At 36.7% G+C, this 14680-nt stretch overlaps 1 protein-coding gene across 7 annotated transcripts in view; it reads left to right on the top strand.

Moving 5' to 3' along the window:
- Positions 1-14680, top strand: part of LOC105222395 (protein-tyrosine sulfotransferase) — a 136479-nt gene that overhangs the window by 74442 nt on the left and 47357 nt on the right. For 5 of the 7 annotated variants that reach the window (XM_049455511.1, XM_049455510.1, XM_049455508.1 and 2 more), the window contains 4 exons: positions 7193-7433; positions 7648-7827; positions 8451-8587; positions 10802-11000. In XM_049455511.1, coding sequence (XP_049311468.1) covers positions 7193-7433; positions 7648-7827; positions 8451-8587; positions 10802-11000 — 757 coding nt within the window. The remainder of the gene's footprint in view (positions 1-7192; positions 7434-7647; positions 7828-8450; positions 8588-10801; positions 11001-14680) is intronic. The other 2 variants (XM_049455512.1, XM_049455513.1) reach the window with 1 other exon arrangement.

The following is a 14680-nucleotide window of genomic DNA, read 5'->3' as shown; positions in this document are numbered from 1 at the left end:
GCAGATCATTAAGCGTAAAAGCTAGTGAGCGAAATTGAGGAATTGCTGCAGCTATCGAGTTTTCAAAGCGATTGAAATCGAAAGCGATTGAGGAATGTGTAATGTAGCTGAACGTGTGCGAGCACTTGCTAGTATGTGTGCATTGTTGTGTTCGTATGTGTTGCGTGCGTGTGTCCGTAAATGAAATTTAATGTCGAAATTGAAGTCGAAATCGAAAATGCAATGAGTGTCCTTTTAAATTTCGATTAAATTCGCAATGCGTACAAATTGAATTTGAGAATTTCAGGCATTTTATTAATAGCTTGGAGCCTTGCTTTTGTTGTTGTAGTGATAAAAAGCATTTTTGGATAATTTATCGGATTTTGACAATGGTCCGAAGAGTTATAAATATTAATATAAATATTTGCTGAAAGTATCTGAAATGACTGTCGGCAGCGTATTATCTGACTGTTATCAGAACTTTGAGTGTTTTTCTATGTCAATGTCGTCGTATAACTCGTACAGCTCCTCCCATCGACTGTGGTACTCGTCGTTGCCAAAGCGTAATGGACCACACATCTTCCGCAGAACCTTTCTCTCGAAAACTCGCAACGTCGACTCATCAGATATTGTCATCGACCATGCCTCTGCACCATATAGCAGGGCGGTAATAATGAGCGACTTATAGAGTTTGGTTTTTGTTCGTCGAGAGAGGACTTTACTTCTCAATTGCCTACTCAGTCCGAAGTAGCACCTGTTGGCAAGATTTATTCTGCGTTGATTTCGAAGCTGACAATGTTGTTGGTGTTAATACTGGTTTCAAAATAGACGAAATTATCTACGACTTCGAAGTCATGACTATCAACAGTGAGGTGGGAGCCGGTCCGACTGTTTGTTTGATGACGATTTCCCTAGTTCACTACCAGACCTATTTACTTCGCTTCCTTAACCAGTCTGAAGAAAACAGCACTTACGACGCGGGTGTTGAGGCCAATGATATTAATATCATCAGCATACGCCAGCAACTGTACACTCCTATAAAAGGTCGTGCTTTCTCTATTCAGTTCGAATTTCGCCTTGTCTGAAACCTCGTTTGATATAGAACGGCTCGGAGAGGCCCTTCCTGTTCTTGACGGAGCTTTTTGTATTGATCAACGTTAGCTTACACAGCCGTATTAGTTTTGTGGGGATACCACATTCCGACATAGTGGCACAAAGGCAGCTCCTTTTCTAAATGATCACTGCGTTTTAAAATCACGATATAAATAGTCATAGTTCTTGAGGCTGTCTTTCCTAGATATTGTTATAGACAGAGAATCATCTAACTAAGTTAAGTAGTTTCTCATTGAAAACTATACTAATCTACTGATATTTTGAAATGCAAAAAAAGCTATCTTGTTTACGGATTATAAGGTCTATTAAAAATAAATCCAAAAATGTTCAATAAAATTAAAGATATTTACAATAATCTGGGAGAAATACATATCGGTTTGTTCGACAACTTGCTACCATTTTCAAAAACAATTTCATAATGTCAGCCTTTCTTGTTATTAGCAAAGAACTGGCACAGTCGATTTTAGCAAGCTTCTATTGAGGCGAATTTTTCAGCAGTTTAATCACTTGCCATAGACATGAACATGTTTTGAGGTTCAGACTACAGGTGGATGCATAATCTCCCGGCCAACCTTTGGAGCTACTGGCGAGTCACTATTAATATGTGTGGTCTAGCGTTGTCCTGATGGAACACAATTGCTCCCCGATTGACCAATACTGGCCGTTTGTGGGCGTTCGCTTCCTTAAGTTAATCCAATTGTTCAAACCTCAGAATTAAGAGTTTGGCCGTGAGGGAACAGCGTAAAGTAGATGATTCCATGCCAATCCTTCCAAATAGATAACAAAGTCTTTCTGACCGTCAATCATAGCTTGCCTATTTATAAGCGTCAATAGTAACCAGACGGTCACACATATATCAAGCTTCTTTTTGTATACATCCTTACTAATATGGTTCGAAACTGTTTGCTGGTTAATCGAAACGGTGCTTAAATGATGTTCGAATTTAGTGTCAACTTAATAATGATTAAAAAAGAATCTAAATAAAATCATAATTTAAAGATATTAACTGGTGCCCTGAGCTCTCGACACTCGATGCAATTGATAGCGAGGTTAGGCATTCCTCAACCAACCTGAACGCATTGTTAATGAGTTCACGGCTAGTATCGCCGCTCTGCTGCTAACTTCATAGCTGACACCTTGGCTTGGAAGACACTTCAATAGTGAGAAAGTCTGAAGCTGAAGTTGATAGAAATCTCACCCCAACCATCCCTGCCAGCTTTGACCCATCCGTAAAGCTGCTCTCCTCCTCTCTCCTCCAACGGGTTTTCCCACCCACAACTCTCTCGTCGGTATATGGGCAGCGAAAGAGTACGGTTTGGCGAGCGACATATTTAAGAACCCAGATTCTCTGAGTCTGATAGGAACTTTCGCAGTCATACACCTTTCGACTATGTCTACGGGCACTATAGTTTATGCAAGATGGCTTTAAGTGTCATGGTTAGAGTGGACCTTAGTGCACCGTGCGTAGATATTTGCCTACTAGTTGCATGATACCTTAACAGCCTGCTGTAGCTGCGCTGGTATAATGCTATCCGGTTCCGGGGACTTGAAAGGCTTGAGGGAAGTGACCGCCCAGGTCAAGTGCCGTTCGTTGAGAAGGTCGACAAAGTGCGCGCAATAATCTTGCAGCACTCCAAAAGCTATATCTTCAGAGGACGTATTGCTCGGGAAGTAAGCATCAATGAGCATCTGAAGAGTACCTTCATTGCTTAGGATCCACTTCCCATTTGCGTCCTTAAGATAACCCGGAAGGACGGGGTTCTTTGCGATAATACGCCTGAACGCCCGGACGCTCAAATTTCGATAGTTTTAGAGTCCACCAGAGAGGTTTCTCTCTGCCTTTCAGGACAGGACAGGAGCTTTATGGCTCGTTTAACATGCCGTGCTGTTGCGGTTCATTTTCCAGTTTGTATTGCCAGGGTTTCTAAAATACTTTCTAGCCGAGTATTCTCCTACTATACCTATGATCACAGAGGGATTGATCGTCCAGTACTGCGTCTTAATTCCGACTTAGTTCTGAATTTTCAATTGGGAAACCCAAAAACTAACAAGAAGTAATTTCAGTTGCCATTGAATTTGACACGGCTTTGACTACTACAATGTATGGATGTTGACTGAAGTGATAGAATAGAGTTTTTCCTCAAATATTGAAGACCCAGCAATAACATGCTAGCACACTGCCAAGATTCTATAATTTCAAACAAAACCCCGTTTAAAATAAATACATAGATAAACAAATATTTCGAAATATTTTCGCTGGAATTTTTGCATCTTCGCCAAATCGAAAACGGATTTCCAACAAAATTTTGTAGCAAACAAAAATTTATTGTTTAATATTTTACGAAGCCACCTTTGGGCCACCTCTAAGAATCTTATTATTGCTAGAAAATTGTATAAAAGCATGAAATCTGAACTTTCAATTGCTCTCCTGAGGTTTCGTGTTTGTATGTGCTCGTATGCAGGATGTCGACAGGAGCCGCCACCGAGCCACAGCCACAGGTGTAAGTTTCAAGTTTAATTTATTTTCTTGTTTTCTATTTTTGCCCGTAAAGTGAAGCAACTAAAAAAATGAAAAAATATTATTATTAAGGAAAGAAAGCTTTCCTTTAAAGAACATCAAAAGAGAACAAAGTTTTTGCTTTATGGTACATCTGTATATAAAATTGTGTCAGGTATTGTGAGTTTGTTTTCTCCTACTCAACAACAAACTTCCGAAGAATTTATGCGCTTACAATATGGGTATTAAAATGTAGATTTTCCTGTATTACAAGTTATTGCAAGTCTAGCAGAAAGAGGAAAAGCTGGCATATTAGTTTGCTTTTCTATTAAGTTTATTGAAGCTTACATTTTTCCTTGAACTCGTTACATGCTTTGCTTGAATGCCAATAGTACTACATGTGGGAGCGCATGCGAGCTTTGATTGCATATAATCGATACATTTTCACATGAACGGACTAATTCAAAGATGTCGAATATAAACTGGGTTACAAACGGAGCTAAATAGAAAATTTATTTGAAAATTCCGTTTGCTGTTTTTCTATGGTCTCAGCGCAAGTGCTATGTGTTTGGGATTACGTCTTGATTCCCACGCAACACGAAATAATTGCGAATGCTCATCCAATCCGTAGTTTCTTGGTATATACATTATTACAATTCGTTGACTTAACAGATTGTCTGCTCTCGATAGAAAATGTCAAGCATATGAATGTATTTTTGGCTTTAAAAGTCTCTCATAAATTTGCTTATCATATAGGAGTAGATGAGAAGGCCAGCTGGGAACTCCGCCCACACATAACTTCTTATGGCTACGCCATCTTGAGTCCTAGTTATGTTATTTTCAGATCTTGTTCTTTGCTTCTGTTGTGTTTGGGTAATATCAAAATACTCCCAGTCAGTCGAATAGCGGATCTTCCATTTCAAGAGACCAAATTTTGATCCATTGCCGAAGTGCTAAACACATTGACATCTCCAATTTTTGGAGTTATTTTTCCAAGCTTTCTTATATCAGGTTTCAATACCAGTGTCTAAGACCCGTTATAGATGAGGATAGACAGTATCATAAGAGGTATTCCAGCGTCTCCTTTGTGCCTACTTCCATGTATGTGCCATCGTTACTAACGTCCATCCGGCTAGCATATGTATGATGCCTTTAAGTCCTTTCAAAACCGTGTAATAAAGTATCTTTGTACTTCAGTAGACTTCTCTTATGTACAAAGATTTAATATTTTTTAATGTAAGGGGATTACCTTTCAGGCAATTTTTTGAACAGATCGGTTCTCAGCTTCCAAATTCTCTTTTTCATTGACAAATAACTTGATATTTCTTTACTATCCTAAAAAAAAACCATGTGTTTTTTAATCGGTAGTTTGTCAGGATTGGCCTCTGATCCAAGTGGCAGAGTAACTTTTTCGCTAAAGAGCTTTTCTTTTTCGGAAAACATTTTTCAAAGTTTATTTGCGATCGGTTCTCAATTGGAAGCCTCTTACCATATATCGAATGTTATTTTCGAGTATTCTCCGAAAATTTTAAGGGGTTACATGGGTTTCCTCGGGCAAAAAACGGTCTTTTTTCAATATTTTTTTTTACATATAAACAATAAAATATTTTAATGATTTTTTTTTTATTTAAAAGACTCCTATTTAGTAAACATTTTGTAAATTTAAAAAAAAAAAAATATCAAAATGGCAGTCATTACGACGCCATTTCCGGCAGTCCCTCGGAAAAAAGGTGCATCTGAGTTGTCAGCAGAACTTCTTTCAGGATCATCAGAAATAAAAATAAAAAATACGTGTTTTTGTAAAGACAATAAACTGGGTATTGGACGAAGGAAAAAGAAAAAAAATGAAAATTGGATTTTTAGCAGACGTTTTATAAAAAAATGCAAGTTTCGATGAAAATTTTCGACATTTTTTTTTAATAGTTGTAATTGAACAAAAAGAAATACTTCACTAAAGACCTTGTAAATTATCTATCGAAGGCCTGTGTAAAATTTCATTAAGATCGGTTGAGTATGTAGTTCACGAGAAATCTTGACAACCGACTTTAAAAACACGGTTTCGAGAAAAACGCGCAGAGTTTTATCTCCGAAAGTATTGATCAGATCAACCTGAAAATTTAGGACAATATTTTAGAAATGTTATAGAATTTAATAAGATAAAAAATTTTTTTCGATTTTTTGAAACTGTGAAACCCATGTAACCCCTTAAGTAAATTCGGCAATTCGGGCTTCAGGGATATAAGCGTATTTGTAAGAATTTATTGTTATTTTTTATAAATTAGCAAAACGCTTAGTAGCCAATAAAAATTTGCACAAGCGTATAATTTATATACCTGCTAGCTTGGTCGGATGTCTGAACGTATGCGCTCCCAAGTGTTTAAGTCCTGACTTCCTAAACGTGGGACAGTAAAGAAGAAAGTGTTGAATTGTTTTCACCTCATCTTCTTCCTTACAGCTTCTGCAGTTTCCCACCAGATTTCCCAGCCTTACTACGTGGACGCCAATAAGGCAATGGTTCATTAAAAGCCCTAAAACTAGGAAGACGCTAGCTTTACTGAGGGCAAAGACATCACTAGATCCCTTGCGATTGATCTTGGGATAAAGGCTTTTGCGACAGTGCATGTGGCCCAGCGCTGGCCAAGCCTCCGCGAAATCCAGCTATATAATAGTGCCCTTTGGAGGATACGGTAGCACGGATCCGTTCCCATACTACCGATAGCGGTTCAGGGTGTCTTTTCTTGCTATGCCATCAGCTTTATAGTTTCCTGCGATTCCGCTGTGAACTGGCCCCCATACCAGTCTTACCTCAAAGAAACTTGATGCTTTTGATAGCGAGGTTGACACTCTACGACCAATCCTCAATGCACTGTAATGAGTTCAAGGCAAGTATCAGCGCTCTGCTTTCTAAATGGATGCTCACATCTCTGAAGGAGGCTTCAACCTCGGCTTGCAACCTTTACACGCTTTTATTTTGAAAGGCTGTTTTCAGAATCGATGAGGAAGTATTCGCCAAAACGGCTGGACCGGTTGACTTGAATTTTTCGCACATCTGTAGATATATTTGTTAGCTAATGATCGAAGAAGTAAGATTTTTTGTAATATTGATTTCTTAAACCATTGTGAAGTGTTAATTCCTTTCACCAAAAACGAGTTTTTTTTTGGGGGGAAGCCGCCACCTTGTCGGAAATCAAAATTTTGACTAATCCTTTGATCATTAGCATTATCCGTCTATGGCATAGCAACGTATTTACAATAACAAATAATATAGTTAAATCGGTAACAATTTTTACACATGCAAACAGAAATAATTATATTCCAATCAAGCCCAATTAAATAAAAATAATAATAATTTTAATCATAACTGCACATTTCCTTCATTTTTAATACTTATTTATCAGTTATTATTTTTAACGCCCATCGCCTGTGCGAACTTGATGGCCGGAAGTACACTCAATATAAAACTAATAGCAATTTCTTCCGCTTCCTTTTCATTTCATACGTGCACACATCCGCCTACCAACAACGATATCTGCTGCTGCTGCCAACTGCCAACGCCTCCTCCACACTCCGCATCACGGCGTAAACGGAAAAAAAATTGTATAGATGTGGCCAGGAGACACGTGTCATACCACGTATACTGCAATTACGTTCGCATTGGATGAAATCGGAGAAGGAATCGATGCGACTAATGGAGGCGGGCATCACCAAGGAGGTGATGAACGGTGCAATAGCGCAATTTTGTCTCGAAATCATCGCTAAACATGGCGAACCAGCGCCTCGTCTATGCAATAAGGATCCGCTGACGCTAAAGATGGGCTCCTACGTGATAGAACTATTTCCAAATGTAATTATCGTTCGTTGTCGTTTGGCACATCTGACACGAACATACTTTGTAACTCTACTACACTCGACATGTCACTTAACCGTATACCGTCGCTTCTCTTCCTCTCTTTTATTTTTTCTGTTTTTTTCTTATCACTTTTATCTCACTTTTCTTTTGGCTTGTCAACCGGTTGGCGCGGGCGTCGCTACATGTTGCAACATAATTTCGCTTTTAGGCGAAGTTCCTGTTTATGGTAAGAGATGGGCGCGCCACAGTGCATTCAATCATCTCGCGCCATGTGACGATAACCGGCTTCGATTTGACCAGCTACCGGCAGTGTATGCGGAAGTGGAACTTCGCCATCGAAGTGATGCACAACCAATGCAAGGAGATCGGCAAGGAGCGCTGCATGATGGTAAGTCCATATGTCTATGTGCATTTCTGCGTGAATTTATATTTTTCCAGGCGAAACCCTACTATATAAAGTACATTGTGGGAGGCACGCTTGCGAGCTCTCAAGTGCTTACAAATGGCGTAGGTTTGGCGCGGCAACTTCAGTCATTGATTGATTGAAACGTGTAGCATATTGACAAATACGTCGAGTACGCGTTCGTGCAACGAACGACTGCAAAAAAGTTACCTTCAAAACGAACTGATAGTGCGACGTGTCAAAAAAATCTAGTAAAAAATCAAATTGTAATACTCTACCGTTATTTGCGCTTTGTTGCCGCAATTCACTAGCTGATTTTAGTGATTTTACATTTCACTTTTTTTCGATTTCATTTCAAATTTTACATTTTAATTTTCAATTCACATTTTCCATTTGATTGATGACTTAATGGTTTAGTCGGTTGTGAATGCAAATGCGAATTGCTTCAACCGCATTTATCATTTCGTATGCGAGTTCGTTAGTAAAAAACCATTGTATTTTTCACATATCATTTGATCGCTTAATTGAATTAAAATTCAAATTGTCCACTTTTTCATATTTGCTTTCTACCTAGTGTCAATAGTTTACATTTCCTTCTTTTTTTGCAGGTTTACTATGAACAATTGGTTCTGCATCCCGAGGAGTGGATGCGAAAAATATTGAAATTCCTGGATGTTCCATGGAATGATGCGGTTTTACACCACGAGGAGTTCATCAATAAGCCAAATGGTGTGCCGCTCTCCAAGTAAGTCTGAGTGACATATTAATTTTTTTTTTTATTAATTTTTATTATTAAATTATTAATGACCACTTAAAATATAAAAGATGATACATTTGAGGTTCCCTACTTCTCCAAAAAAAAAAAAAAAAAAAACACTCAGAAACTTCAAATTTATTGTTAATTTTTATTATCATTAGAAAGAATATCCTTTGGCATTTATTTTTTTAAGATTATCTCTTTTAAATGTTGGCCGCAGCTATATGTCAAAGGGTCCGTCCGTTGAGTCCAGTTTTCGATTACTCTATCGAGCATTTCGACTGGTAACTGGCGAATGACACGTGTAATGTTTTGCTCCAAAGCCTGAATCGAAGCAGACTGCCCCTATAGATTATATATTTTACATATTCCCACAGAAAAAAGTCTAACGGTGTGATATCACACGATCTTGGTGGCCAATCTACCCGCCGAAAACATGAAATTATATGCTCATCGAAGTGTTCTCTTAATATATGTGTTGATTCCTGCGATGTTTGTGAAGTGGTTTGTGGACCGGTCACCAAATATCGCCGAGTTCGACCGGTCCACAAACCAAACCGTTGTTCTTTCTGGATGAAATTGCGGCTCACTTCAAGTTGCTCTTCATCCCAGATACGGTAATTTTTGCTTATTTACATAGCCATTGAGCCATAAATGGGTTGAACAAAATTTGGCTCGAAAACGTCGTATTTTTTTTGGAACTTTTCAAAGGCCCATGTAGCGAAGCGATGTCGCTTGAAAAGGTTGGGCGAACTTAAAATGCGCCAAGTCGTTTCATACGTCAGTCCGAGTTGCTGCTAACGGCGCCAAATCGACTTTCCACGGTCTTCGTTTACACTCTCACAATATTTTCCTCACTATGTGCTGGACGTGGTCTGTACGGTTAAATAATAATGAATGATGGGTCTCAAGATGGGTGATGGTGCCGATTATGTTGACCATAAGTTGAGTAAAGTGCTCGAAACAAAGTAATAAAGTTAAACGATTTGTAAACGTTGTTTCAAGGTGAAATGTCAAACAAAACTGAACAAAAATAACATGACAGCTTGATACAACTTAAGCGATATCTGTCAAGAAAAAAAGGCTATTGAAAAAAGTACCTCAACTTGGATCATGTTATTCGCCGAAAGGCTTTAATCTCAATTTCTAAATTTAGTTTTCGGAAACTCTGCTCTATAAAAACGAAGACACACTCGTAAAATCAGCTCAAGATAGGAAAGTTTTGCTCACCAAAGTAGAAAATCTAAAGTTTTTTGCCTCTTAGTTATAGGATAGTTGTATCCTATGGATTCACGTGGGAAAGATCTACAAGAGGTTAGGTTAGGTGGGGTTATACTGTCACCCTATACATATACCGGTTCTTAGTAATGTCAGATGGAGATTCAGTTTAATTTCAGCTGAAGTACAGGACGTATCATACAGGACGTCAGCGCTTTTTGCGAACTTTAAGTGCGACTTGGATAAGAGGTGTTCCAATGTCTCTCTTATACCTGCACCTGCACCCTACACCTGGTCATTAGAGTCGCTCGTGATGTAAGTAGGTTGAGACCTGTCATTAAACCAACAACCGTCTTGTAGTTCTTTCGAGACCCTACAGCTTTGGATGTCAGAACCTACTTTTGTCGATGCGGTCGTCAAAGTGCTAATCAGCCAATATACTTGTGAATATTTCTTAAACTTCTAATAAAAAAATTTTAATTTATATATGGAACTGTTCTAAAAAATTCGAGAAAGTGAGAAATTTAGTGAAGAACTCGATTTTTATTTTTGAGTAGCCGCATTTTATGAAAATTTTTAGTTCACGAATTTAAAGTAAAAAGTATATGTTGTTTTTTTTCTGTTGTCAAAAAGCCGCTCGAAATTCGGGGCTCTATACTAAAATACCCCTTAAGGGGTTTCATGGGGTTATAGAGTTTTTTTCAAAAGTGTTTTCTCAAATAAAAAATAAAATATTTTAGGATTTTTTATTGTTACAAACATACACTGTTAACAAAGAAATTCTGAAATTTTAGCAAAAAAATATTTTAAACTCGTCTTATTATTTTTTGTTATTTTCTCATTACATAAACGCCCTAGCCCATGCTTTTTAGATCCAAATTTCGAATAGTTACTTTATTGGAATATTCGTTAATTATATACGACTACATAACAATATACAACAATATCATCAATATTTACTGCCATTATTCCTATCTCTTACAGAGTGGAACGCTCCTCGGATCAGGTTATCAAACCGGTGAATTTGGAAGCACTCTCCAAATGGGTAGGCAATATACCTGAAAATGTGGTACGTGATATGGCCGACATTGCGCCTATGTTATCGGTGCTCGGTTATGATCCCTATGCGAATCCGCCGGATTATGGTAAGCCAGATGCTTGGGTACAGGATAATACTTTTAAGGTATGTGCGCCACAGTCCTTTCGTCAAACTTGTCCTCTTTACTTTTTGTGTGTTTTTAGTGTTTTTGCTACGTGTTTTACAAAATTATCCAATAATTCGTTCAGTATTGATTTTGTTTAAAATTTCTCATCCGTTTTGTAGCACTCATTTTACGCATTTTGAACCACCACTGATAGCTCCCATCAAAAAAAATCTTAAAAAAAAAGAAAATTCAAAAAATATAGCTTAAAAAAAAAGAATAAAAAAAATATAAATTGAAGGTTCGTTTGAGCACTTGCTGATAGACTTGTCTCCTGTCTGACAACACAGCTCATCTCTGAGTTGAATGACAGCGTTAAGCGTGCGCCCCACGCTCGCTCTGCGCTCTGCCATTTGTCAATTTATTATTATTTGTGATTCGTGATGGCGAAATGCACACAAACTCCTTAATTCGTTTATTTATTTACTCACATTCTACTATATAATTACATACTTACATATATTTTTGGTTTATTTCCAGTCCATTAAATATGAATATACGTATTCTGAATAAAATTACACATAAACACCCACCCGCACACATACTTAACTACCCGTAATTCCTCAAGTATATAACCAGTAAGAATAACTGATTGCTCACAAGTTACAAACATATGTACAATAACACAATAATTTCAATATCAAACACTTGCCACTGCTTTTGTGTGCGTGTGTGTATGTGTAAGGATATGCTTAGCGCTATATTTTCCAAGTCTTTGATGATAGACTTCAGATTTCAGACATATTTATTGCATGGAAATGAACTAACACCCATTCTCACTCATACACACACTCACGCATACTCGCACACATCCAGTCACATGTTCATACCACAATCATTCCCATTCTCACCATTCAGTATTCAGTAGTATTATTTTGCGAATAAAGCCGCTTTCTATAGGCTGACGCTTAGTGGCAACTCGAGTTAATCGAAAATTTTCCACACCCACACATACTCATTAAATATTTATGTGCCGGTTTGTGACTGGAAAAGGCGCGTATCAAAATGTTTGTCAGGGCTTTGTTTTAGCTTGATTTGATCAATTATTTTGCTCGTAAATTTGATAACCAGCCAGTTGTGGTTTTAGTTTGGTTGTTGTACTTGTGGTTAGATAATAGTGTGGATACTACTCGTAGAAGAATCGAAATATCCATGTAAATAAATAAGAAGGTATATAAGTTAACAGCTAAAGAAATGGGTCACCTGCATGGCACGTCCTTCAGATATTGTCATTTGACTTTAATATAGATGCTTGAATTGAAATAGCTTTACAGGGTTATGCCAGGCTAGAAAAATTATTCGGAGAGTAAAAAAAATGGAATTTTTTTATTAAAAATATACATGATAGTATAAAAAAATACATACACCCCTTGCAAAATGGCGACTAAAAGGGCATAAAAGATCGGAATCGCCTTTTTCAAGGAGCCTTTACAGGCGCGAATACGTTAATAACCATGTTCACCATCCATAGAACACCGTTTTTTAAGGCTGTAAAATTAATACTATATGATAAACCTTTAACCAATAAGAGATCAAATAGTGGAGTGATTTTATTATAGCAGACTTTTAGATGCAACAATTGAGAAAGGAAGTGGCATCGCGTACTTTCAGCTGAAACTTCTTCTTCTCTCATAAATTTTTGGAACAAGCAAAACTAAAATTGGTGTCTAATATATCAAAATTAATTAAAATTAACAAAGAAAATTCACAATTTATTGCTTTGACTAATTCTACTTTTCTATATTTTCTTACTACCAGTTAGTGGGTCGTTCTGTTCCAGTCGTTTTATTTTCTTCATATATTTTACTAAATACAATTTTTGTGTTTTTCAATATTCTTCCCATCTAGAGCTGTTTCCTATATTTCTGTAGCCTGTAAAAAATCACAATTTAAAAAATTTTTTTGTTTATTTACTAATTTTCTACAATTTCAACATTAAATGTTACTACAGACTATATATACGTAATAGTTTTTTTTACCTAAGGGTTGTACGTTAAACCTAAAACTAAGCGACTTATATATATATAAGATTGTATACATATATAAAAATGATCAGGATGACGGGGTGATTTGAAATCCGGGTGACAGTCTTTCTGTCTGTCCGTGTAAGCTGTAACTTGAGTAAAATTAAATTCAAAAAATGTTCAAAAATTGCACGTGGCCCCGTCCTCTAATATGTTTAATGTACATATCTCCGAGACCACCAAAGCTACAATAGTCAAATGCGTTTAGGACATTTATAAGAACTCTTATCGACAATGTGAAAATATATGAAATCGGAAAACTCCGCTCTCTCCCTATAGACCAGACATTTAAGAGACTGTAGACATTAATTTTTTTTCCTCGAAGTGGTATGAGAGCGCTTTATACAAGTATTAAGTAAAATCACTTATCTCGGGACCTGCTTGAATTTAATCAAATAGGATATGTAAATAACTAGCTTCTAACATTCTTCTGTCACAGGGACGAAATCGGACTATAACCACGCCTCCGTTCCATATAAAATAATATTAAATTCCTTTTGATTCCTTCACTTTCAAGTACGTAAATAATATTTCCCGAAATTATGCATATCAGCCCAAAACTTTTCAAGCTTCGAAGTACCTATTGTTGACTTTTCAACGAAAATATCGTTCAATGTGTGTCCTTTGCGCCTAAAATGGATAAAATTTGGTGGTCTTGATCTAACCTCCATATAACTAATATCAGGATTTTAGAACAACCGGCTGACTTTACTTCCAAGTGATTGGTGGTTGTATGTACCTTAATGAAATCCTGTAAACATTTTATTAGATTATAGTAGTTAATAGATAAAATCAGGTCGATACTACCACAAATCCCATATTCTATGTATAATGATTTTCATTCTTCTAACAAACTTTATACCGAATTTGTCGACTAGTGTATGAGTTATATGGCGTATATGTATATATAAAATTGCTAGATTCCGATCCTCTGGTTGACGTTTTAACTGAGCTCCTCCTTACTTTCTTTGTTTTCTAAATTCGTTGCTTTTTTCAGGTGTTATTATTTTTTAATATTTTACGTTTTTTCTAGTTTTAACTTCTGTTTGCTTTCTTAATTTTGTTAAGCTTGTTTTTTACGCAAATTTTTTTATTTAAATTTAATTATTTTTTCTGTTGTTTTGTATGGAATACCTATTCTTTGTCCTCTTTCTGCTCTAGCCCAATTTTAATGTAATTGAATCTTTTTTTTGTTTTTGTCTTTATTACTTTAATTTGATGTTATTAAATGCATTATTAGTTTTTTTTGTCATTATTGTTTTTCTCGTTTTTTGAATGTTGTTATCGGTTCACTGAGTTATAAAAGTGTTTGGTTCACCAATTCGTTGTTTTAGCTGTTTTTGTTTGTTTCTCTGTCTGTCCGTGCAAGCAAAACTGGAGTAAAAATTGAGATATCTGTATGAAACTTTCTGTGCGCATGTATCTTGCCACTCTGAGAAAGTTGGAATGCCGATGTGCGAAAGTTGACCACTCTTGGTCCATTATCAAAGTTGGTAGTCGACCACTACCAAATCTTCAAATTTAGTATAGAAGATCACAAAGCATAAAAACTGCTACTGACTTTAAATCAAATTTATTTTTAGTTTTATTTTGACTTTTTTACTGCAAGTTTTGGTCAGTATGTTAAAAGCTCAAAG

Source organism: Bactrocera dorsalis, chromosome 4 (genome assembly GCF_023373825.1).
Source record: "Bactrocera dorsalis isolate Fly_Bdor chromosome 4, ASM2337382v1, whole genome shotgun sequence".
Taxonomy (NCBI): Eukaryota; Metazoa; Arthropoda; class Insecta; order Diptera; family Tephritidae; genus Bactrocera; species Bactrocera dorsalis.
The sequence above is the reverse complement of the archived record's forward strand: the minus strand, read 5'-3'. Positions and strand labels throughout refer to the sequence as shown.